At 37.8% G+C, this 26,798-nt stretch overlaps 1 protein-coding gene across 1 annotated transcript in view; it reads right to left on the minus strand.

The window, feature by feature from the left end:
- Positions 1–515: 515 nt before the first annotated feature.
- LOC124770931 (F-box only protein 9) overlaps positions 516–26,798 on the minus strand; it is an 82,805-nt gene continuing 56,522 nt past the window's right edge. The window contains exons 7-10 of the mRNA XM_047249256.1: positions 18,454–18,642; positions 17,991–18,087; positions 11,092–11,235; positions 516–2,793 (exon numbers count right to left, since the gene is read on the minus strand). Of these exons, the coding sequence (XP_047105212.1) occupies positions 2,602–2,793; positions 11,092–11,235; positions 17,991–18,087; positions 18,454–18,642 (622 nt within the window). The 3' untranslated portion in view covers positions 516–2,601. The remainder of the gene's footprint in view (positions 2,794–11,091; positions 11,236–17,990; positions 18,088–18,453; positions 18,643–26,798) is intronic.

The raw sequence follows: 26,798 nt of genomic DNA on the forward strand, positions 1-26,798 counted from the left end.
CACAGTAACGACCTGGCTGCAGCAAAGCAAATGCCTTACACATTTCATGTGCATGTACATTCACATGTGCAAGTGTGGGACATAAATGTAGAACATGACAGTGTAAACCACTGTGTGAAGAGCTACACAACTTTGTCCGCACAATATTTGGTACATCACAATTATCATTCATAGTTAGAACACCATTTCTGAAATAAAGTGATTCTTGTGTTTACATACACGTCACAACCTCTGACAACTTGTCTAATCACTGGAATACAAACTGTTCTACGATACATAATGAAATGTATGGAAATTTTTGATATCTGACTTTAGTAATTTAGACATTTCATGTAATCAGTGCTTGCAACAAATAAATAAATAAATGGCACCATTTCCCCCATTTCTTTGTTCACAATGGCGCTGAATGTAACTGTTACCACAAATTGGTTAATTGTGACCGTTGCACAACTGAAACAATTGTATGTACATTACTGTGCAAACATAAGAATTTGCAATAAAATGTAAAACTAAAATTAACTTTTTAAAATGTAATTTAATTTGCAAATTAGCACCAAGTTACAGTGAAGACAAGTCTCTCTCCAGCCACAATAAAATACAACACTTGCCCTATCTATAAACGCACTAGTTACTCAAATGCATATGTCGTACATTCAATACACTTACAAAACTGCTTCATACAGCAAATTATTTGATACATTTTCTACCACAGACATGTTTTTTACTGTAATTGAAGTTACTCACATATGAGTAAACTTTACAATAATGTTTACCTTTTGTGTTTTGATTCCTCTGTAATGAGAACATTAAGCTTTCTTCCAACTTCCATGAAATTGGCTTTTATGATATCGACAGAGAAAATGAAAACCTATATTCTCAAGCCAATGACAGTTTATTGTTTTAAATTCAAAAATTAAACTCTTCCAAAATATATACACAGTTGGCCTCTTGTTCAGTCATCTGTATTTACAAATTTACATATATTATCTATGTACAGTGATATATTCAAGGTACAGCTCTGCTCACATAATAGTTATGACAGTTTCACATGGAAAAATAATAATAATCTTTACACACATTTCTGCCGCCACAACAATACAAAATGTTGCATGGTGGTCCAAATGTCCTTTAAATGGCAGGCAGGCAGAGAGAGAGAGAGCGAGCGAGCGAGCGAGCGAGAGAGAGAGAGAGAGAGAGAGAGAGAGAGAGAGAGAGAGAGAGAGAGAGAGAGACCCTCATAACTCAAAAATATAAGTTTTAGATTTACAAAAGCTGACAAGACATTTATTATATCTATAATTATCACTACCTTGGAAGTGTCATAACTATATTAACTCTGAAAGCCACATAATGTCTATGACATCACTTACTGTATTTTAATTTCATATTTGCATACAATATATCTTATTAACACAGCCAACAGTTTGTTCACAAAATTTACATTCCCCAACCAAGAAAAGTTTAATGATTTGCTGTAAACTTTGCTTGAGAGCTATGCTTTACAATTATCAGTAACACTATAACAAACATATCACATTAGGCCATTAATATGTAGTCTGCATTGCAAGAAACATTTACTGACATAATAAAACTTTTTTAGTATCAGGCCTTTGTGTTGTGCAGGTTTCAATTTACTCCCCGTCTATAAAATAATGTGTTAGTTTAATATGAAATACGCTTTCGTGACACTAACATTGTACTTTGAGAACGAAGTTTCCCACATCTTTCTTGTATAAAATATTCTTAGTATTCTAGCTGCGTCAAATTAAAAGTGAGGCAACAGGAGTATCAAGCATATTTCATACAACACAGCACTTGTTTCCTAAAGCTACCTCCTCAGCTTAAACCCATTTTCTATGTACCATCACATCATTGTATTACAGCACAATTACACAGGTCAGTAAACCAGTCATCGTAACAAAAGATTTTCAAAGCCTCATGGTCACTTCACCAAAAAGTTCAAAAGTGAGGGCAGGAAACAAACAACAACAATAATAACATCTGTACTGCACAGGTTTCTAAGAAGAGCGACAGTACATTACCGAGCAACTTTGGACTTCCAATTTGCAGTCAACAGATTCACTTGAAAACAAATGACAATTATGTACAAATATCATAAAATACTAATAAAAATACAGAATGTTACTGTTATCATTGGACAAGTTTCCACCACAACACCACAAAACATAAAAAAGAAATAAAGCAACTACAAAGTAAAAATTCACAAGTTACGATTTCTCTGGAAATGACAGAATGTGTTGTAGTACATGAGTACTACCGCATGTAAAGATTTAAAGATAATATCCATAATGAGAAGAAGGTAACAATTTTGTATCAAGAAAAACACACGAATAATGTGGGAAAAAGAATTAAAACATTCAATAATGTATAACATATTTTTAACAAGAAAATAATATGATACCTGTACTGTGCAACATTTTATAATTATGGCAGTGTAATTTCTCTGTTACAAGACTGTATTAGTTCTTAAAGTTTCTGAAATTTCAGAACAAACTGTTACATTATTATTATTTTCCATTGTACTGAAGCAAATAAGGTGGCAACTAAATGTGTCCTGTGAAGAATTGTTAATCAGACTGATTACTGTAAGAGGCTCTCTGATGTAGCAGTATAGCTTTTGACACGTGAAAACCAGAATGGTGGATAACGGCTTCCTTGCACACTGAACGAAGTAGTTGTTTCATTGCCATTACGAAACCTCGTGAATATGGAATAGCATTCCCACACAAGCTGCACGTGAACCTTCTCTTTGTAGTTCTTTATCTGCAATTTCTATCACAGAGAAAGGAAAACAGTGTTAACATCACATTATATGAGAAAAAAAATAACAAGTAGCAAAAAGTGAACTGGTTAGATCATTCATTATAACAAGCTTGTTAATCCTGATTAGAAAATTGTTAATAGCAAATCATGCCAGAGAACAATATTGCTGCATGTTATGTGGTTGTGGTAGTAATAAATTGCAAGATTCTCTTGCCTGTACAGTCATGAAAGCTTATCTAAGTAATCATCTAAATCAGTGGCATCCAACCTTTTGGCTTACTTGGTCCACACTGGAAGACGACGAGTATTTTTGGGCCACACATCTACATCTACATGGATACTGCATAAGCTGCCACATGACGCATGGCGGAGGGTACCCTGTACCACTACTTGTCATTTCCCCTCTGTTCCAATCGCAAATAGAGTGAGGAAAAAAAGATGACTATCTGTATATCTCAATATGAGCCATAATTTCTCATATCTAATATTTGTGGCCCTTACGTGTGATGTATGTTGGCAGAAGTAGAATCGTTCGTTGACATTTCAAATTTTCTCAATAGTGTTTCTCGAAAACAACTACAATAGTGTTTCTCGAAAACAACTATGCCTTCCATTCAAGGATTCCGATTTGAGTTCCTGAAGCATCTCTGTAACACTTATGCACTATCTGAAACTACTGGTAACAAATCTAGCTGCTGGACTCTGAACTGCTTCGTTATCTCACTTCAATCCGACCTGGTACAGACGCCAAACACTTGAGCAGTACTCAAGAATAGATCAAACCAGTGTCCTATATGCGATCTCTTTTACAAGCGAACCACTGTTTCCCAAAATTCTCCCAATAAACTAAGATGTCCATTTGCCTTCCCTACCTCAGTTTTCAAATGCTCGTTTCACCTCATATCGCTCTGCAATGTTATGCACAGATATTTAAATGTGTAACGTTCCCTGGCAGCACACACACTACTAATAAAATGAAATGACATTTAATTGTACTATGTACGCCACTGTGAAGCAATTCGTATGTACTGTAATTGTTTAACAAAAAAGTATTATTTAATTTTGTATAAAGGACATTTGTTATTATTGTAATATTTTCTGTAATAATATTCTCGATGTATTTATGATTGTAATATTTCTATACTCATAATGTAATTACAAAATATGTTAATATCTGCGATAAAAAAAAATGTAAAATACAGCCACAGAGAAAAATAATGTTGTAAGATTACAAAGAGACATTAACAATCAGCAATAGTATAAATAGGGATACATAATGTGCATTCTTTGTCGTCTCCTTGGAGAGCAGAGATTGAGAGAGGAACCTGTGACATAGCATTTTATGAATGAGTAGACTTCTTTCGTCTGTATCTATCTTTAGCCGCCATTAGAGGAGAAATTACAAAGTAATGTAAGTTTAATTATTGTTGTGGTCTAAATACATTATAATTTATCAAAATTGTGTATTACTAATGTAAATTAGCTTGCCCATGTCATACATAATATTTCTTTAAAGAATTTTCAGCATTTTTAGCGATTATCGTTGGTGTTGCTGGGCTGTGACGCGACCGAACGATTTGCAGCGGCGGCACATTTAAAAAATTGTTCCGCTAAAAAAAATTAACCAAACCCGTAAATCGGGAGCAGATAAAATTAGCAGTGAATTACGAAATATTTTTCTTTTACAGCGATCCTGAGGCAGACGGAATTTATTACTGGTTTTACATTTGTGCATTCATAGGCGGATAATTAACATTGAAGTTGTTAATCTGTTGGTTCTTTCAATTTCTAAAGCAAGTAACTTTAACGTATAGTGAAGTGTGTTTTGTCAATGATAATTAAACGTTCAGGTCGGCTTGGCAATATTTAACCATTTTATGCTAACAGAGACAGTCTTGTGTTCCATAGCTAATGGCAGGGAAGAATTCAGTAAATATTTAAAAAAAAAAAAAAACAACTGCATTTAGAAAATGTGTGCCAAGGCCGAAATACGTAAAAAAATTTAATTTATATAATTTTCAACTAAATGTTCTTAATCAGTTAGTATGAATTTATCAGCATGAGAGGGTTGCTAAGGTTCACGTAATTTTAAATGTGCTTAATTCTGTCTAAATGAATTTTTATTACCACACGTAAATAAGGGGTTCTACAACAAAGTTCGTACTGAAAGAGCAAATAACAAAAATATTTAAAGCCATTTCTTCTCCATTTTCATTCATTTTCATTTTTTTACATAATAAATAAATATTTTTTTTATTTCATTAAAAATGACAGACCGTGTCATGCATACTGTAACCAAACATTACAGGTTTGTTCTTAAAAATTAATCCCCATTAACTTGCATTTTTCCACATTTGTCTAAGTCATCTTTTATGTCCCTACAGTCACTCAACTTCAACACCTTACCATACACCTTGGCATCATCAGCGATAACTGCAGATTGCTCCTCACCCTGTCCACCAAATCATGGTCTGCTTGTGTCTGTATATGTGTGGATGGATATGTGTGTGTGTACGAGTGTATACCCGTCCTTTTTCCCCCCTAAGGTAAGTCTTTCCGCTTCCAGGATTGGAATGATTCCTTACCCTCTCCCTTAAAACCCACATCCTTTCGTCTTTCCCTCTCCTTCCCTCTTTCCTGATGAGGCAACAGTTTGTTGCGAAAGCTTGAATTTTGTGTATATGTTTGTGTTTGTTTGTGTGTCTGTCGACCTGCCAGCACTTTCATTTGGTAAGTCACATCATCTTTGTTTTTAGATAAATCATTTACATATATAGAAAACAACAGTAATCTAATCACACTTCCCTGGGGCACTCTTGACGATACTCTTTTCTCTTATGAACACTCACCACTGAGGACAGCATACTGGGTTCTATTAATTAAGAAGTCTTTAAGCCACTCACATATCTGCGAACTTATTCCACATGCTCATACTTTTGTTAACAACCTGCAATGGGGCACAGTGTCAAACGCTTTCCGGTGACCTAGAAATATGGAATCTGTCTGTTGCCATCCATCCATAATTCTCAGTATATCATGTGAGAAAAGGGGAAGCCGAGTTTTGCACGAGCAATGCTTTCTAAAGCCATGCTGATTCGTGGACATAAGCTTCTTAATCTCAAGAAAGTTAATTATATTCAAGCTGAGAATATGTTCAAGCATTCTGCAGTGAACAGAAGTTAGGGATATTGGTCTGTAATTTCGCGGGTCCATTCTTTTACCTTTCTTATATACTAGAGTCACTTGCACTTTTTTCCTGTTGCTTGGGCCTTTGTGCTGGGCTAGAGATTCACGATAAATACACACATAATCTACTTAACACTACCATGTTGAGAAAAAGGAGGGGGAGAGAGGGGAGTGAAGGGAGGGGGAGAGAGGGGAGTGGAGGGAGGGGGAGAGAGGGGAGTGGAGGGAGGGGGAGTGGAGGGAGGGGGAGTGGAGGGAGGGGGAGTGGGGAGGGAGGGGGAGAGGGGAGGGAGGGGGAGAGGGGAGGGAGGGGGAGAGGGGAGGGAGGGGGAGAGGGGAGGGAGGGAGGGGGAGAGAGAGAAGGGGATGGAGAAGGGGTAGGGATGGGGGAGTGTGAGGGCAGAGGGGCAGGGGGAGGGGGAGAGGGGGGAAAGGGAGAGTGAGAGGGAGAGGGGGTCAGATTGAAAACATTCATTTTATCATAACTTTGATAGAAGTTCAATTCTCGAATCGCACTGTTACTTACTGTTGACCACAAGAGGCCTGCAGGTTTAACATCCATGTTCTAAAATCTAAATCTTCAACAGGACCAGATGTGAACTGGGTTCCTTCTGAGAAACACACTGCCATTAATACCCAATTCCTACTTCAAGCCCTCCCCTCTTTCATCCTGTTTCACATGTCCCTAAATCTCTCATCATTCCTAATTGTGATCTTCTTATTTAACATCTTGATTACCCATTACAGTTCTGAATTTTCTTTAGTTTCTCTTTTATCTTAGTATATTATGAATTATTCATGACTCACTTTCCTCATTATTCCTTTTCCTATAACCAAGTTGTGCTTGCCCTTACTCACTCTATAAAACTCCAAAGGGAAATCTCTCATGTATAATATTTATGACACTCTGAATAATGGAACGAGTAAAGATAATAACTCTTCATGCAGCTGGGGCTGTACATGTGCACATATGGGTACTCTGTTAATTTTGAAGAAGGATTCAACTGAAAGCTCAGTGATGTTCTTAGTCTCTTTTATGTGACTATAAACAACTGAACACCTCAGATATATGGTGTATTGTACGTTTACTACTTCCATCATTTATATTCCATCTAGAATATCCATTACCATACTTTTATGATAATTTGGCTAGGCAGCAGTTCAATTGCCTTAACCCAAATTCCACTCAGTATTTTGAGAGGCTTATGTAGGGAGAAAATGTTAATTTTGTAAAGGATAAGTTATATGTTAGGTTTTTCATTCATGCAACGCATGTGTTTTTCATCTAAGCATCAGTATGATGATGGTTATTGGAGAAAACTGTTTTTGAGATTTATAACTCATTTTCAAGGAAATGAAAATTATGACAGTTTGGTCAGGAGAGAGTAGCATGTATACATAACATGAACATATAAACAAAAGTGAGCCAAAAATCATGTCAGAACTGTTGGTACCCCATTATTGGCAGATCCCGAGTATGGGTGGCAGTTGTTTTCTATATAACTACTTTTATCAGCACACATAGCCCATTCACTGAATAAATACCTCACTATTCTTAAAACTATTCCTACCACTTCATTTTACAATTTTTGATTTATTTTTGTTATTGCAAAGAGACTATTCATTGCATATTATCTTACTATTCACGCACTCACAGTTTTCATTTTAATCCTTCTCCAATTTTTTACCCCTACAAGCTTCTGTTCATTATTTTTTATTTAAGGTATTTCTAGAATCAAATAGAAATATCAGAATATGTGAAGATGTGCATGTTTTGGTGTCACATGTCATCCAAAGATTAATGAAAAAAGTCTGGAGACACTACCTTTGAAATGGACTCATATATTACACCAAAATTTTAAAAGTAGCTGCCTTAGTCATTATGGAATGTGGAGAAACTGCTAAGCAAACCTAGGTTATGAAAGCAAGACAAAAGGTTTTTCAGTCAGTCACAGTCATAGCATTGATAATACCAGTGAAATTTTTGCACAACTACATAAGTTAATCATGAACACAATCTGCACAATCATTTCATTTCAGCTATTTTGTTGACTAATCATGTTTCATTCCATTTGAATTGACAAGCTGGGGTACCACACCATCATACAATTCTTGGTTTTGATCAGTGGAAAGTTGATACAGGTTTATAAAGAATCTCACCCTTCAGTTTCAACAGTTAAGAAATGGGTGGCTGAATTCAAACAAGGCAGTACTTATAAATTATAGAGTGCAGCAATCAGTCTTTTTTTGGAAAATCTAGGATGGAATGTAACAATATTAGAGAAGGAAAGTTGAATATTCATAGAAATGTGACTGATGCCCAAACAACAGGGACTTACATGCATCAATAATAGAAAATAGTGCATTGAGAATGGCTAGCCACTAGCCGAAAGGTGGATTTGTGTAATAAAATCTAAAAAAGGATGACTGATTGCTGCACTCTATAAGTTATAAGCCACATAACAGTCGCTGAGTGCACCCACTTTCTGAATGGAAGGTAACCTGAAGGCAGTACTTATCTCAGAGGTGATCAATGTAGAACACAAAAATTGCAACCATAAATGAAAGCACCACAAGAATCTGCATAGTGTGGTATTGAATGATCTGCGAATAAAAGTGTGTGACACAGCTGACACCACAGGCAGCTTAGGAGAAAGGAATATGACATTTTTTACACCTAGATATAATAGAAATGATATCATATATCTTCATGTAAATGCAGCTTCTAACACTGGTGAAGGGAACAAAAGAGGGATCTGAAGTACGATTTATTGCAATAGCCATTCTATCCATCAGGGTCTGGCACCTTCAGACTTCCAACTGATACCATTTACAAAGAAATTTTGAGCCTTTACAGACCTTCCAAAATCACATTTCATTAATAGAATTCATGCAGAAAAAAAGATAGGAGAAAGTTCATTAAGTTACATGAAAATTACAGAGTGAGGCAGACATCAAAATAGATTTTATGACTGGCTGACTACCATGGTGAAGGGTTACAGGACTGGGGGACTTTGCCTTTGGGTGTGTAGGCAGGTGGAAGTTGTAGGAGCCACAGGGCGTGAAGCATATCACAAAAATGTGCTTTCTGTTGAGAGTTTAATTTACTCTGATAGGCTCCTATGACATTCCAGTGCTACCAAACTTTGGATGAGAAACTTTGAAGTCACTGGTAGCACTATAAAGAAAAGAGGTGGTAGTGTAAACATTCTGCACTCAGGACAATACTGAGCATGTTCATGAAGCTTTAAGAAGTTTGATCCATCACATTGCTGCTCTGTCAATGGATTTGCTTGAACTCACATTTCCCGGTCATCTCATGAGCAGAAATGATGATATTCCAAAGCCTCCCCATTTAACAAATTTATTGCCTTGAAAAGTTTTTCTTTTCGGTTATCTCAACTCCAAAGTTTTCCAGGAAAACAATCACAGAAATAGTGATTATTTGAAGGGAAGCATTTGCCAAGAAATAAACAACATTCCACTGGCGATTCTGTTAGTGGTTTTACCCTCGAACTCTGACCATGTGTGGGGAAACCAAGGATGTCATCCGAGTGATACCATATTTAAAACTTTCAAAGTAAGCTACACTGATGTCCAAAATTAAAGCAACAAACTACTATTTCCCCATCCTGTGTCTACTTCATGATAAAACCATAGAAATTGTCAACATACGTCGGTACGATCATGTTCTTCACGGAAGATGGCATTTTGGTCAACGGAAAACTACGTCAACGATGATGTCAGTGCACCTATCGAATAGAGTAGTGTTTGCTGGATAGCCCACATCTACATTTGCTGTGTACACAGTCACAGAAAGTGCAGTATGGCACAGAGAAGATGCCTACCAGACTCTCTGCAGTGGAAGGTCATAAGAAGAATGGAAGCAGGGCAGTCGAAAGCTCACGTGACCCACCTAACATGAAGCGTTCTGTTGTTTCTCACATGTGGCACCAGTTTATAGAGACTGAAACTGTATCATGAGGTCCAGGGCAGGGCCAACCACGTGTGACACTGGAAAGAGGGAGGACTGTTATTTGGCTGTAAGGGCATGATGGTACTGCTCTAGTACTGGGCAGCAACTGGCATCTGACCTTGCAGCATCTACTGGACATGTTTTATCGAGGCAAAAAGTGTAGAGAAGGCTTCGACAGGTGGTCTTTATTGGTGGAGACCTACTATAGGTGTGGCTCTGTCTGGAAAGTGGTTCTTGATGGATTCACATCTGAAGGGAATGTGGAACATGATTTCAAGACCCGAACATTGTGGAAAGAGACTGATATTGAGGAATCGGAAAGATTTAACTGCTGTCAGTTATCGTGACGAGGTCTTGGAACCTCGTGTACAGTCGTTGCGAGGTACTGTGTGCCCAGACTTCAAAATGATGGATGATAATGCTCGACCTCATAGAGCACAAGTGGCTGATGTTTTCTTGGAAACAGAAGATACTGCATGCATGCATGGCATGGCCTGCCCACTCTCCTGATTTGAATCCCACAGAGTGTGTCTGGACTGCACTAGGGAGACAGGTTGCATCACGTCAGGATCCACCAACCACTCTCCAAGACTTGCGAGCAGCTCCACGGGAAGAATGGGTGTTACTGCCTCAACATGACACTGATGACATTATTCACAGTATGCTCTGTCATAGTCAGGCCTTTATTGCCGCCAGAGTGGTCACACCCCACTATGAGCACATTAACCAGTTGTCGAGTGCAAATCTGTTAAGTTGGAAAAAATGAAGACCATTTTCCTCTACTGTTATGAATGTTGCAGTTGTTTATGATCCATACTCTTTACATTGTTTCTACTTTGCTATCACCTCTTCACAATGTTTTGTCACAAAATAAACACAACCTTGGAAAATTTCGGTTTGATGCTTTAATTTTGGACACCAGTGTATTTCCACCCATGTACATTGGAGCCACTTCAAAAATAATATATTTTTTTTTTGTAATTCTCAGTTTGTATGAATTTTTTTTTTTAATCTTCCCACATGATTGCCTGGCCCTGTACTGTACAAAGTAATTGGCTGTTCAACTTAAATAATAAAACTTTTTTTATTGCCTAGTCAAGAACATTTCACCTTGCCCTCATACACATATTGACTGCAAAACTAACCAGATGGAAAGTCTGCTCTCCAGGATCATACAACTGTTCTCCACGTCGTCCCTTTGTGCGTAATTGTCGCTGAGATTGCTGCTGTTGTCGTTGAAGCACTACAGTTACACAACTGCCCGAAAGACAATAATACCCACTCAGCACCTGTCAGAAAACATGGAAGTTCCATTACAATATTGCACTGCGTTACAAAAAAACACTTATGAGGAGATAAAATAACTTTCATAGCTACATGCAAATGACGTGTACACAATACAGAAATTATAAAGCAATCACTTATGCTCACAACATGTGATTGGCTATTAACCAACACAATACATGGTGTGAGGCAAAGAATAGCTGGTATCTGCAATACATGTTATCATCTTTTGTTTGGTTTACTGGCAATCCTGATGCATAATGAATTCGTATCCTACTGTGTATAGTACGAACTGGCCTCTGATGTTATCATTATAACTTTTGCGTGAGACAAGTACATCTATTGAGAATTCACAGCAAAAGCAATAACTACGATGTAACTGCGCAAGCATCACGTAAGCTACTGATTCTTAACAGAAGCTACATATCGCCCCAAGACCTTTTGCATAACTGCAATCTAGCATATGCTTCCCAAGCTACAACTTCCATACGTTATTCCATACACTGCTTTAATTGGTGAAACAAAGGAATTTAATTAATGTCACTGCCTAGTGTTTTATATGTGGTACTGAACTCAAATTAAGAGAAGTCTCTTCTTAAGTACATTACTTCACATTTACACATTTTAAGGGAATAGCTGGCAGACACAGCATCAGTAACAGTAACAGGAGCCATTGATTATGTTGGCATATCAAATGGATCATACCTGAAATTATTTCGGATGTTTTGAGTTAATTTGTTCCAAAATTCTTGAATTCTGAACAAAAACAGTGCTGAATGCATTCTGCTCAGGAGTTTCTACATGCAGTCGACAATGCTTTGGGACTACTGACGCAGAATGTAATAGGAGACAAAACATGAGCTGACAGACATAATGTTGAAATTAAGTCTCATTCATACCAGTGAAGTATTCTGGGTTGCCAAGATCGATAAAACCTTGCCAAGTGTGGTCAAATGTGAAGCTTATGCTGAAAGCGTTTTTCAATTTTAACGGTACAGTGCAGCACGAGTTCTTTAACAGTGCAGTGCACCATGAGTTCTTACCACAAGCAAATTCATCAATAAGGAGTTCTGTTTACAAGTTAAGCACCGTTTGCCTGAAGCAACCCGAAAAAAGTCCAGATTTGTGGTGGAACAATTCATGGTTTCTGTACCATAATAATACACCTGCTCACACTTTGTTGCTTGTCTGTGAATTTTTTGTCTAAAACAACTCTTTAATGATGTCCTAGCATCCTAGTTAGTCCCTGTAATTTTATGTTCCCCAAAATAAATGATATTGTTAAAAGGCTGTCATTTACAAGCATTCATGAGATTAAAAATGCACTGCTGAGAGGGTTAAATGCTACTCCAAAGACAGGAGATCCAGAGGTATTTAGGAAACTGGAAAAAGCCCTGGCATAAGTGTATAATATATAATGACATATATTTTGATGAAAATAACATTGATGTAGACTAACAAATAATCCCAGTATTGGCTCCAATATTCACTACTGTACTCATAAGATTGTTCATGATGCTATCAACACCAAGACCCAGCCAACATTTCCTAAAAGAAACATTGTTGTCCATCCAAGCTTCACGACTATAAGACGACTTTCTCTTTTGCTTTTTTATGTGCTTACTTGTATGAAGTATTTGCATCACCAGTCAATTGCATCAGTTCTCTCTACCAGAATCTTTCTTGGCGATCTACTCCAGATAAATCCCATTTCATCCAGTGTCTTGTATAAAACATCTTTCTGCCAAGAAAAATGAATCTTTTTTATTTATTTATTTATTTTTTTTTACAGCAAAAAGTAATTAGCATTATGCAATTCTTAGTACTCTTTCCAGGCAATTCCAGTAAACGATGTGATTTATGTGTGTGTTCTTACTGGTGTGTTTCTTTGTGGCAGGGCTAGTTTTTGTAAAATTTTCATCTCTTAAGACTGGGACTGGCAATATTAGCCAGCAGTTCATTGCGTGCCAGCTCTTATTATCTGCATCTACATAAATATGCTGGAAGGCACCATATGGTGCATGGCGGAGTATATGTTGTACCACCACTAGTCCTTTCCTTTCCAGTTCCCCTTGCAAACAGAGTGAGGGACAAATGACTGTATGTATGTTCGTATGAGGCCTAATTTCTCTTAGCTCGATCTTTGTGGTCCTTAGATGACTTGTATGTTGGCAGCAGTAGAATACATCTGCAGTCAACTTCAAATGCCAGCTCTATTTACTCAATAGTTTTCCTTGAAAAGAACATTCGTCTCTCCTCTAGGGTTTCCCTTTTGAGTTCTCGAAGCATCTTCATAATACTTGCATGTTGTTCGCACCTACCAGTAACAAATCTAGCTGTCTGCCTCTGAATTGCTTGAACATCTTCTGTCTATCCAACCTGGTGCGGAACCAAACATTCACGCTGTACTCAAGAATGGGTCTCACTAGTGTCCTATTTGTGGTCTCCTTTTCAGATAAATCACACTTTCCTAAATTCCCCCAAAAAAACAAAAGTCGACAATTCACCTTCCCTCTACAATCCTTACAAGCACATTCCATTTCATATCTCTTTGCAACATTACAACTAGGGGTCATTCCATATCAAGTCATCCATGCTATGACACCCATTATCTAGTTGTGAACTGAGATTTTGTGTACTGCTTTTGAATCTAATATCGTGAACTTCCGCCAATTTTTATTGCTTTACATACATTCTGTTGGTAGCAATTGCTGAAAGTTTGATGCAATGCGTTACTTCAAAGCAAACTGTACAAATTTGTAAAATTGGCTGCAGTTTTCAAGCAAAAAATGGTATTACTACCCAAAAGACATTAACAACATAAGTACACATAACAATATCCAAACTGAACAAATATTGCAATATATGAAACAAAATTACACATTATAAAATATAGGGCAACCTGTACATTACATGACATATGGACACTTTCTTACCTCTGCTACAACCAAATTAACTCGATGTAAAAATAAATAGCATTTTGTTTATAATATTTAAGCATTTTGTCAAAAGCCAATATTGTCAACAGTGCACAAAATGCTGGTGCTGCAATCTGCATTCAAGTTGATTAGGAACTACACACGTGACGCGATGCATTGATGCTTAGATAACATTTTTTTGTATGAGAAGCAATTTTCTTCCAGCAACTCTGAGGGTGCTTTGCTCAGAGAATAAGTATGGCCTGTTGCTGTGGTGATAACAACTTCACACAGAATATCAGATAAAGAAACATCATTATCAGGCCAACAGAAGAAAGAGGATGGTCGATGAGGATGCATGAACCTAACGGTAACATCTCCTTTTTCACAATTCACCTTCTCAACAATTCCCAAATACCAAGATGAGTCATATGGACATGCAACACAGTAGTTGGGCTGCATAGTGCATTCTGGCATTAGTGTCGGAAGTGCAGCTGAGAAATCATGCACGATACTAAAATTCGTATCACAGCTCCACTTTTTTGCTCCAATCTTGGTGGGTGATATTGGTGCGGTACAATGTGATGCATAGATTGTATTCCAGGAATTGTTTTTGCATTTGTAAAGTGCTGAGAAAAATAATGTCCAGACATGTACCATTTCATCTTTTGAAGCAAAGAGAACTGAAATGCCTTGCAGGTTCTCACAACAGAATTCAAATACCTGTGAAGCTGCAAGTATTTGATCTTTATAAACTCTTTGCAAACTTGTTTTTGTGATAAATCTTTTAACAGTGCCACCAATACCATCAAAGGGAGATTTTCCATGTGTGGTAACAAAAAAGGCCCACCTGCACTTTATGTTGAAGTCGTGTTCATGGTAGCAGATATTTATGAAATTCTTACAATTTTCATATAATGCAGCACAACCATCAGTGAAATATTCAACATATGCAAGATGAATTTCTGGAAATTCACTCTTAAAAAAATTCAATACAGTCTTCTGAGTCTGATACACCAAGGCAACATCATGTTCTAGATTATCAGAAACAATACAAATACTTTTTTGCATGCAACTGTTTGTCCTTTTTGTAACATATATGGACAGTGTGAAGAGTGCAGCTGCCATTGTCCCATGAGGTGCTTCCAAAATTTTATACTTTTAAATCTTTATCAGATTGACTTTGATCACAATTTTTATTTTGTTAATTGGTTTAAATGTAACTTATTTATCATCCTAAACTGCATTGTTTTAATTATCATATTAACTACTTTATTTGCTGTCATTTTTTCTTCCTATCATCCCTTTTCACTTGGAATTTATGTTTGTGGTTTCATTTTTAAGGTGGTTTTTCATATGCCTCAGTGAATGCAAGCTGGTTCCCTTATTCCGCATCACTTGCACTATGTTGGTGATTGCTGCGCTAACACAGTCTCCACATGCGTGTACAACATAATTACTCTACCATGCAAACATTTGGGTTAAACTCATCTGGTATGAGATGTTCCTGGGGGAGGGAGGGGGGGGGGGGGGGGTTGTCTACTGGGGACCGAACCACACAATAACCCTGCAGGCTGGCCTGCACACTGGACCTCAACTATAATCTTATGCAGGAGACCAGCTCACCTTCCCACTCGGGAAGCAGTATGCCAGACCATGCGGCTATCCGGGCGGTCTAGGATACATACTTCACATGCATGTCTGTAGCACTGCCATGAGAGTACCCCTTGCCAGACTCCAGGGGAGGACCAAATGGGGTGGTGGGTATTGCAGAACTGAGCAGCAAGAAATGTTTTGGGAACTGAGTGATAAGCTGTAGTATGCCCATCCCTGTAGAACTAACGATAGGGGTATGTAGGGGTTGCATACATAAAATGTAATTCAGACAAGGGAAAGCTGGACAGCAACAGTTTGCAACAAGGTGTTCAATGAAATTATTTGGCTACAGACACCGTCTCAGATGAGCAACATTACAGTCCCGTGAGCTGGAAATCCCTCCTTGGAAGGAAAGTCATACACATTGGAGTGAAGTGTAAACGTAACATTGGTCTTGACGCTATATTTTGTTTGAATTTATTCCTGAAATTCAACTTCACTGTAATAAGTACAGATTTACTACCTAAAGCAACATAAGAAAATTTTAGCCAGACTGGGCCTCAAACCTGGATTTCCTGCTTACCATGATAAGTTGGACTTCAGGAAAAAATTTCTATATTTGAAAGTGTAGTTTGTCATCAAATATATATGTTTTTCATTTCTTGCAGTTATATAACTCATGGGGACTGTGAACTTAATAGCAGTGCAATTCTGCCCTATGCAATCTAATGCCACATACAGTCCACTGAATGAATACAGTCAACTGAATGATAGTAATACTTTAGGATGAGATATGGCTGTTGCTTGAAGCCTGGGAGCTTCAGAGTACCTGGTTTTGTATATGTTGCACTACAAGATTTAGAAACAGGAGACGCCTCCATTATTTCTTCAGAGGTATGGTTTTCATGTCCAGGTTGATCAACTGTCTCTAAGTTTGAGGTTCGGTTGTTGATTTGCACTGATGAAGAGGAGGTTGGCCCAGCAATGTTTTGGGTGATGTTGCTACCGAGGAAGATCTCCAAGTTAGGGCTACTGTCTGCGAAATTTATTGTGAATAGGATTAGTAGTACAGAAATAAGAACTTTAAACATCATACATGATGTGGCAGTTTTTCATGCATCTCACTCTTTATGACATTCTATCTCCTGAACTATGATAAGTAGATGGTTCTTACCCCAACAGTGATTGTCGTCAGACAATAAGGAAGATGTGTATCAAGTTTAGGAGGAGATGTGGCGCACAAGCACTCATGCAAGCACGCACACAGACGACCCCCCCCCAACACACATTTATTTTTATAATATGAATGGATTTTACTTTGCTGTCTGTTATCATTTTACATCACTGGCTAGGTGGTAAAAAATTTTGGCTGCAGCATTGTGCACCCCTTTTCATGCGAAAGATAACCTTAATGTGTCATTATGAATGTAATTTACTGTAATTATGTTCATCTCTGTTCTTTCTGAACTGCAGTGGATTATTTACAACAAACTTCATGAGGGAATAAATATAATATGAAGCAGTAATCAAAATGCCTAACTGCTTAAACAGATACCTACATGATAATTGCTGCTGAGCACAACATATTATTCTTACAACATGATTTGAGCAATGAAGAAGTTCATCCTTAAGGATGAGTTACCCAAGAACATTATTCCATGTGACATTGAATGAAAATAAACAAACTTACTGATTTGTCTCTCCCCAAGATTTCAACGATCAAGTGCAAATGTGGTTGAACTATGTTGTTTTAGGAGTTGCCAAATTTGATTGAGTAGTGCTGCTGCACAGTGATACCAGACAGCACAAGTCAGTGGTATCCAGGCGTTGCTGGAGAACTGTTTATTCTTCATATTTCACTCTCCCTATTAATACATATCGATAACCTTCATATTGCATTGGACTAGTCTGAGACTGCTATATCAAATTGGCACATAAAATTCTACTTTAAAGAGCATTTTGTTTTTACCAAAAAAACAAATCAATCATTTTCATTGACACTTGTCATGTGATGAACGGTATTTGTCTGGGCTGACTCCAGCTACTTATTGCAGAAATGAAACTGCAAATATCTGCTGAAATGTCAAAGTTTCAACTTATTTTCACTGTTTCTAAACATACTCTCATACAAATTCCTATCTATCTTTTAAAGAATTTAATTTGCAATGTGATCCAATGTAGTTTCTAGATCGTGTGTTTACATCCTTCGTCTAATTTCATTTCCAATTGTGGCCTAAAATACTCACTTGTGGGTGTCGTGGTGTGCGGTAGGTCAGCTGGCCAACACAGCCAGGAGGCTCATCAGCTGTTGTCAACATTAGGACAGTCCCTCCTGGGAAGAACCTGGCAGCCAAAGATGCAGAATTGAAACATATTATTCAGCACATGAATAAAACCGTGTTTACAAAACTTGAATATGTGAATGCAAGTCGTCAGATGTGGCTATACCTTTGTAACATATTTACATGTTTCACATAAAAATGCTGTAATTTTTTATTAGTACTGTAACATGGTATTAACAGTTTGTGGACAGTATCAGAGTTCAACATGTCGACTGACATAATGTTACTATTTAAGGAAAATAATCATAACAATAGAGAATGTTTCAATAAATTTCCCTGGTATGATATCTGGAATCCAAAAAGTTAGGCTGCACATCTGTACAATTACTTTCTATCATCTCCATATGAATTTGTTAAGTACACTTACCTGAGGTATCTGAAGTATGCAACAAGATGGACGGGACTGTAAAACTGATCCTGAAAACTATTTTCACCGTATCTAATGTACGATGTCTTGCTAATATAGCACCCATGGAAATTGAGGCGTGGTCGCTTTATGTACATTTCACGCCAAGATTGGTATGGATCAAAGTCTGCACAAGTGATGCCCCACACTCTACAAAAAGAAACATCAGTGAGTGTGCCAATTGTACACTACTGACAAACTTCTACCAGCTAAACATGATTTTCACACAAATATTCCTTCCAAACCTTCTTGTAATTCTTGTGTTAATTTTAAAAGTGCCTACCCAGGCCACCACAAAACTTGTTTTTGCATCATTCATTGTTTCTGAAGAAAATTATTGCTTAGATATAATGACTAATTACAGATCTGTCATGGGTCAGCATGTAGGCACACACACTTCTCTTCAGAAGTGCACAAAACTTTTGTTCATATCTTTTGTTCAGCTTGTGGTGCCCAAGCTTAGTGAAATTTGAGCAGGGACTATCTGAGAATGATTTTTCACTCTGCAGCAGTGTGTGCACTGATTGAAACTATCTTGGAGAGTAATACTATTTGTCAGACTGGGATCTGAGACCTCTGCCTATTGTTGGCAGATGCTCTACTGACAAGTTATCCAAGCATAACACACAACCACCCCTCACAGCTTTATTTCCCCCAGTACCTCCTCTTATACCTTCCACACTTCACAGAAGTTCTCCTGCATACCTTGTGGAACTAACACTCCTGGAAGAAAGGACAGTGTGAGAAACGGCTTAGCCATAGCCTGCAGGATAATTTCCAGAATTAATTTTGCAGGGTGAAAATTCACTAAATACACACACACACAAAAGATGGCCACTGCTGTGACAGCAGTGAAGCGAGACTGAAGTGAGGGGCGATATCAGATGGACTGAGCAAGGGGCAGGGAAGTGGAGGGATAGCCGAGTAGGGGTGGGGGAAGATACTTTATAGTGTTGTGAGTGAGATTATGCAGGGGCATGGTGGTGACAGGAATGGCCTTCCATGTACAGCATTGGGAGATATGTTTGGGGGTCTGAGTGGTGGAGGGGGAGCAGAGAAGTGGAAATGACTATGCAAGTCCACTGTCGAGATGAAGTTCTTATGAGGTTGCAGTGAGAGCATGAAAGGGCACGACAGGGAGTAACAAAGGTTGAGACACATGGGGTTATAGGAACGAAGGGTATTTGGTAGGGAGAGTTCCCATCTGTTCAGTTCAAAAAGGCTGTTTTGGTAGGAAGAATCGAGATGCTACAAGCTCTGAAGCAGTCACTCAAGTCAAGCACACTGTGTTGTGTGGTAACTACATGATCCAGCTGTCTCTTGGGCACAGTTGGGAGGTGGCCATTCATGTGGACAGACAGCTTGTTAATGATCATGCCCACATAGAATATAGCACAGTGATTGCAGCTAAGCTGCTAAACTACATGGCTGCTTTTTCACACACGGTCTTGATTTTGATGGGGTTCGAAACGACGGTGACAGGACAGTATTAGGTGGCAGAGGGAGGATGTGTGAGAGAGGTATTGTATCTAGGTCTTTAGAGTGATATGGGCGATAGGAGAAGAGGTTAGGAGCAGGTGTGGAATACGGATGGGCAAGGATATGGTGAAACCAGATCTTCAACTACCTCTCTCCATGTCCTGAAATGAGAAATATCCTTTCTGTCTTTCCCCCAGTGGTATTATGCTGTCCACTTAACCTACACAATATCTCTGTCTGTCACTATTCCACTCCTGCTCTTAGCGCCATGCCCCATGGCTCAAATCCCTGTAAGACACTTAGAAGCAAGATCTATCCAATACTTCCTCCCACTATCACCTACTCCAGTCCTGTCACAGACATTTCCTACCCATCAAAATCAGGGCTGCCCTTGTGCATGTACAAATATCTCTCTCTCTCTCTCTCTCTCTCTCTCTCTCTCTCTCTCTCTCTCTCTCTCTGTGTGTGTGTGTGTGTGTGTGTGTGTGTGTGTGTGTGTGTGTGTGTGTGTGTGTGTGTGTGTGTGTGCGCGCCAGACCCACATGCATGTTTCTAAATCTATAGAAAGAATATGTCCAATAGCTTAGTCTATTTTAAATGTGCCTCTCTATCAAACATTACCTGTTCTAAGTGGGAAGTAGCAATCTATCCTACTTCATATTGTCTACAAATAAATAATTGACAGGAATGGGGGAAAGAAATACAGTAGAAGACGAATGGGTAACTCTGAGGGATGAAGTAGTGAAGGCAGCAGAGGATCAAGTAGGTAAAAAGAGGAGGGCTCGTAGAAATCCTTGGGTAACAGAAGAAATACTGAATTTAATTGATGAAAGGAGAAAATATAAAAATGCAGAAAATGAAGCAGGCAAAAAGGAATACAAACGTCTCAAAAATGAGATCGACAGGAAGTGCAAAACGGCTAAGCAGGCATGGCTAGAGGACAAATGTAAGGATGTAGAGGGTTATCTCACTAGGGGTAAGATAGACACAGCCTACAGGAAAATTAAAAGAGACCTTTGGAGAAAAGAGCGCCACTTGCATGAATATCAAGAGCTCAGATGGAAACCCAGTTCTAAGCAAAGAGGGGAAAGCAGAAAGGTGGAAGGAGTATATAGAGGGTCTATACAAGGGCGATGTACTTGAGGACAATATTATGGAAATGGAAGAGGATGTAGATGAAGATGAAATGGGAGATACGATACTGCGTGAAGAGTTTGACAGAGCACTGAAAGACCTGAGTCGAAACAAGGCCCCGGGAGTAGACAACATTCCATTGGAACTACTGACGGCCTTGGGAGAGCCAGTCCTGACAAAACTCTGCCATCTGGTGAGCAAGATGTATGAGACAGGTGAAGTACCCTCAGACTTCAAGAAGAATATAATAATTCCAATCCCAAAGAAAGCAGGTGTTGACAGATGTGAAAATTACCGAACTATCAGTTTAATAACTCACAGCTGCAAAATACTAACACGAATTCTTTACAGACGAATGGAAAAACTGGTAGAAGCCGACCTCGGCGAGGATCAGTTTGGATTCCGTAGAAATATTGGAACATGTGAGGCAATACTGACCCTACAACTTATCTTAGAAAACAGATTAAGGAAAGGCAAACCTACATTTCTAACATTTGTAGACTTAGAGAAAGCTTTTGACAATGTTGACTGGAATACTCTCTTTCAAATTCTAAAGGTGGCAGGAGTAAAATACAGGGAGCAAAAGGCTATTTACAATTTGTACAGAAACCAGATGGCAGTTATAAGGGTCGAGGGGCATGAAAGGGAAGCAGTGGCTGGGAAGGGAGTGAGACAGGGTTGTAGCCTCTCCCCGATGTTATCCAATCTGTATATCGAGAAAGCAGTAAAGGAAACAAAAGAAAAATTCGGAATAGGTATTAAAGTCTATGGAGAAGAAATAAAAACTTTGAGGTTCGCCGATGACATTGTAATTCTGTCAGATACAGCAAAGGACTTGGAGGAGCAGTTGAACGGAATGGACAGTGTCTTGAAAGGAGGATATAAGATGAATATCAACAAAAGCAAAAGGATAATGGAATGTAGTCGAATTAAGTCGGGTGATGCTGAGGGAATTAGATCAGGAAATGAGACACTTAAAGTAGTAAAGGAGTTTTGCTATTTGGGGAGCAAAATAACCGATGATGGTCGAAATAGGGAGGATATAAAATGTAGACTGGCAATGGCAAGGAAAGCGTTTCTCAAGAAGAGAAATTTGTTAACATTGAGTATAGATTTAAGTGCCAGGAAGTCGTTTCTGAAAGTATTTGTATGGAGTGTAGCCATGTATGGAAGTGAAACATGGACGATAAATAGTTTAGACAAGAAGAGAATAGAAGCTTTCGAAATGTGGTGCTACAGAAGAATGCTGAAGATTACATGGGTAGATCACGTAACTAATGAGGAGGTATTGATTAGGATTGGGGAGAAGAGAAGTTTGTGGCACAACTTGACTAGAAGAAGGGATCGGTTGGTAGGACATGTCCTGAGGCATCAAGGGATCACAAATTTAGCATTGGAGGGCAGCGTGGAGGGTAAAAATCGTAGAGGGAGACCAAGAGATGAATACAATAAGGATGTAGGTTGCAGTAGGTACTGGGAGATGAAGGAGCTTGCACAGGATAGATTAGCATGGAGAGCTGCATCAAACCAGTCTCAGGACTGAAGACCACAACAACAACAACAGCGAATAAATAGGGTTTCTAAATTATGTTCTTACTGTTTCTCAATCTCTCAATCACCTGTTGTATGCTCAATATGCTGATGATATATGAATGATCTTTGCAGAAATCATCTTCATCTTTACCCAAGAGAAGTTTTTCAATTCTTCTGATTTGCCTTGTTATTACGGCAATGGTGTAGTGATATGTTTAGTACTCTTTCTCCAGAGCTACTTGAGTCTATTCCATTCCCTTTCTAAAACACCTACACAACCTTTCTTTAGCATCCATTTTTAGGGACTATCTTTTGCTTCTAGTATGAAATGTATGAAAAGGGATTAAAAAGTGGTGTAAAATACACAAAAATGTAAAATGTGGAAAATAATTTTTTAATTCATAAAAGTTATGTATAGCAACCACCATGCATTTATGTATAGAATCCCCCTTGCATTTTCATACTTATGTTCGAAATATGTATGCAACAGGCATCAAAACACTATTAGGGGCTTGTTCATTATCCAAAAAAGGGTATCAAAATTCCATACTCTATTTAGCTGCCGACGTAACTAGAAATGGTGACTGACTTGAAAGTGGAAACCTTTGACTTAATACTGTTCATCACAACTGAAAATCCAGAAATTGTGAAATTCATTATTCAAATAATGAAACACTGCACCAGTTACATATTTTTCCATCCTTAGTGCAATGCTTTTCAAAAATTTAATCTTGCTACTGAGCACAAATATTTACAGAAGTAAATTGTGCAATATCTGCATCTGATATGCTGTCCTGCAGCTCTTGCACTCTAGTTGTCTTTTTTGAGTTTATGAAGTACTGTGCTTCCTCCATTATGCAGACCCCCCCCCCACACACACACACCTTACTCACATTGTCTTTGTGTGAAACATCACAGAAAACATTTACGTAAATATTTGCACTTGACAACAAGAATAAAGTCTAGAAAACATATATTGCATGAAAAAATACATAACCAGTGCAGTGTTTCGTTAAATAAACCAAAAACATTTGAGCAACTCAAGGAGTGCAAAGGTGTCAATTAACGCAATAAATTACAAAATAACAAAAATTGTGAAACATGCGTTCTAGGTGTCATGATGATCGCAACAATCACAAAGGTGCACATGTGCAGCAGAGGCAGTTTGAAAACTATCTGGATTGGTCATTATTCAAATGAATTTAGTTTCTCCCATCAGACACCATGACTGATAGAGCTTCGCTGTGGAAGCAGATAAAAGCACCAATCTTTCCCGACTTTACCAACTCAGATCTGTTGAGTAGAGCACCCTGGTGTCAAGCAACTTAACTGTGTAATGTTTGTAACCAGTACTTGGAGGAGAACGCCGAGCCATCGTCATTTTATGCTAATAATGTCAGTTTCTTACCCACAAATACTGTTTCATAAAGTGTAAATAACAGGAAAATAATAAATATGTTAACAAGAGATCAGGTGTATATTAACATTGTGAAGATAAGAAATCTGATGGGAGCAATAAAAAATGTCATAAATGGCAACAAAATATTAATTCCGGGAATGTAAAAGTGGGTTATACTGTATTTCAAAATTTCAGTTTATGTTGTCTGGGCTAGTGATTTTTCCATTTTTTAAATTTTTAATCTTGCAACCATGGAATAATTTATACATTCAAACATTACTAACCTCGACATACATTCAAGCAGATGCTTCATTTAAATAAGAGAATGATGCTTTGCTAGCATCATTTCTGCCATTTTAAAAATATACATAATATTAAATCTTTTGTAGAAAACTGTGTGTCACAACACTAAATCTGGCCCAAATAATCTCTGGCTTCTTTACTATCAAAGTCATCCTCTACACTACTATCACAGTCATTCTCTACACTGAATACACACACTGTTGCACGAGATGATATACTGCAAGTAGGATGGAAAATATTTTTGCGACATGAATCTACAAGATACCTAAGAAGTCCTTAAGGGGCTCCGGAAAGGCTCAAACTCATGAAAAGTTCAATTTTTACTTTTTTGCGTTTTCTGAATCTGCAGACTATTACCTTTTAATAGCTATATAATTTATTCAATTCCGAAGACTACAACTATTTTTAAATTTTTTTTTGAAATGTGTTCTACATGGGCGTGACCCACTATGGCGCTGTTAAACTGCTGTCAAATGGTGTTATTATTAACGTCCGTGTTCATCAGGTACATTTTAGTGATGTGAAATAAAGTATGTGTTGTGGCTAACCTGTGATGGTTCAATATATATCTCTGGTGTGATTGTCGATTGTTTCATGTTTATTTACTCTGTCTTTATCTCGAAAATATTCGTAATTAATTCTGTTTCTTGAGTCTCTGTTTTGTTGAAGTATAATAATGAGTAAATAGAAATACTTCACTTTGGTGTGTATGATGCTGTTGCGACTTTCAATGATGGCAACATTGTAAGGTGCAAGGTATTTAGAAATATGGGAATGAAGATAGTTTCCAACATGGTACGAGCGATGCTTGCTTTAGACAAGGAACGCCTTCGGCCTGCAGACAGGGCTGTAAAGAGTCTAGAAATACAAGCAAGAGTAAACAGGAGGAGGAACAAGAGGAAGCTGGAGGAGGAGTTTGCAGAGGATGAAGATAATCCATCCTATGGACCTGGAATGCACTAAAAAGTTAATCCAATCTTTGTCGCTCGATTCCCAGAACTTTTATTTTCTCATACTAATTACATGTTTTCTAAGGATCTTCCAAACATATTTGTTTCAAACTTTCAGTAAATGTTACACAGTACCTTCTGCATAATGTAACACAACCTTTTTCCAAAAAACTGTATATTTTTGAATATATAAATAAAAAATTGCAAAAAAATGTTGTGAATTTTCATTACAATTGAAAAAAAATCATCTTTAATAACTGAACTAAAATTTTGTAAAATCCCTGTGTTAAGTTGTAGCCCATATTCCAATAAATAATCTGTAAAAAGTTCAACTTCCTACCTCAAATACTTTGTGAGGAAAGATGTAATTTATAAGCGTTATTTTAACATTGCAAGTATAGGGCGTTCCGGAGCCCCTTAATGCACGTAACCATGAACTGCCAAACAATTACGTTTCACGCAAGAAGAAAGCCAAGCAACCTGACACTGTGTAGTTCTTAAAGAGGAGCAAAAGAAAGAGAAAAGAATTAATTACATTTGTAATTTTGTAATATAATATCATAAACACAAATATGATTTCATGTGTGTGAGAGATTATTGATACACATACTCTCAAATACCAGGTCAATGGTGCAAGAACAGACCATCATCAAACTAGGAATTAAGTGATAAGTAGTAGACTATGTTACAAAATTGCAGAGATGTCTACATAGTTATGAAATTTTTGTTCTTATCCAGCACTGCTAAGTGCTTTGAAATCTTAGCAGATATCTCCCCTCTTTTGTTCTGCCCATACATTACTCAGCACTAGGTATCAAGACTAGTGTTAATCTGACAAAGCTCATTTCGTGTTTTTGTTATTTCAGTTATGGTGCAGTTCATACAAAATACCATACTTGAGAGACAGTTATTCAACATTTTCATGCATCTGGAAAAAAAAAAAACCCTCTTACAATATCTGCCTAAAAAAAAAATACATATAAAAACATTTTCTAGTAACGCACAATGCAAATGATATTCTGAAAGTTTTGAGATTATCATTTTAACTGGCATATTTAAAAACACATATCCTTACAACTGTTACTTCTGTCCCTGGTGTTCTACGCACAGCTGAATCCAATCAAACCAACTGGTGAAGGCATCTCATTACACTTCTTTTGGAAAGTTTTTAGGTATGAATCTTACATGCCGAAGACAGGTTTTGAAAACTCAAATCAACATGGCTATAGACAATTCCATATGATTTTTAAGAATAGGAAGAGGAAACAGGGGTTGGACAAAAATATGGAAACACTGAACAAAATGCATACCTGGGACACAAATGCAGTTCCCTGCAGGTTGCACTGTTGTATTTTATCACTAACAGCACCCGTGCAAGTGCCTCAATACTTTGCAACTGTCCCTCACAGTCAGAACAGTGTTCCATGCAGTTATGAGTGCATTATGTCACAGTCAAGTGAATTTGTATGTGGGCAAATTATTGGTGCTTGCATGGTGGCTGCTTCCGT

This window comes from Schistocerca piceifrons, chromosome 1 (genome assembly GCF_021461385.2).
Source record: "Schistocerca piceifrons isolate TAMUIC-IGC-003096 chromosome 1, iqSchPice1.1, whole genome shotgun sequence".
NCBI lineage: Eukaryota > Metazoa > Arthropoda > Insecta > Orthoptera > Acrididae > Schistocerca > Schistocerca piceifrons.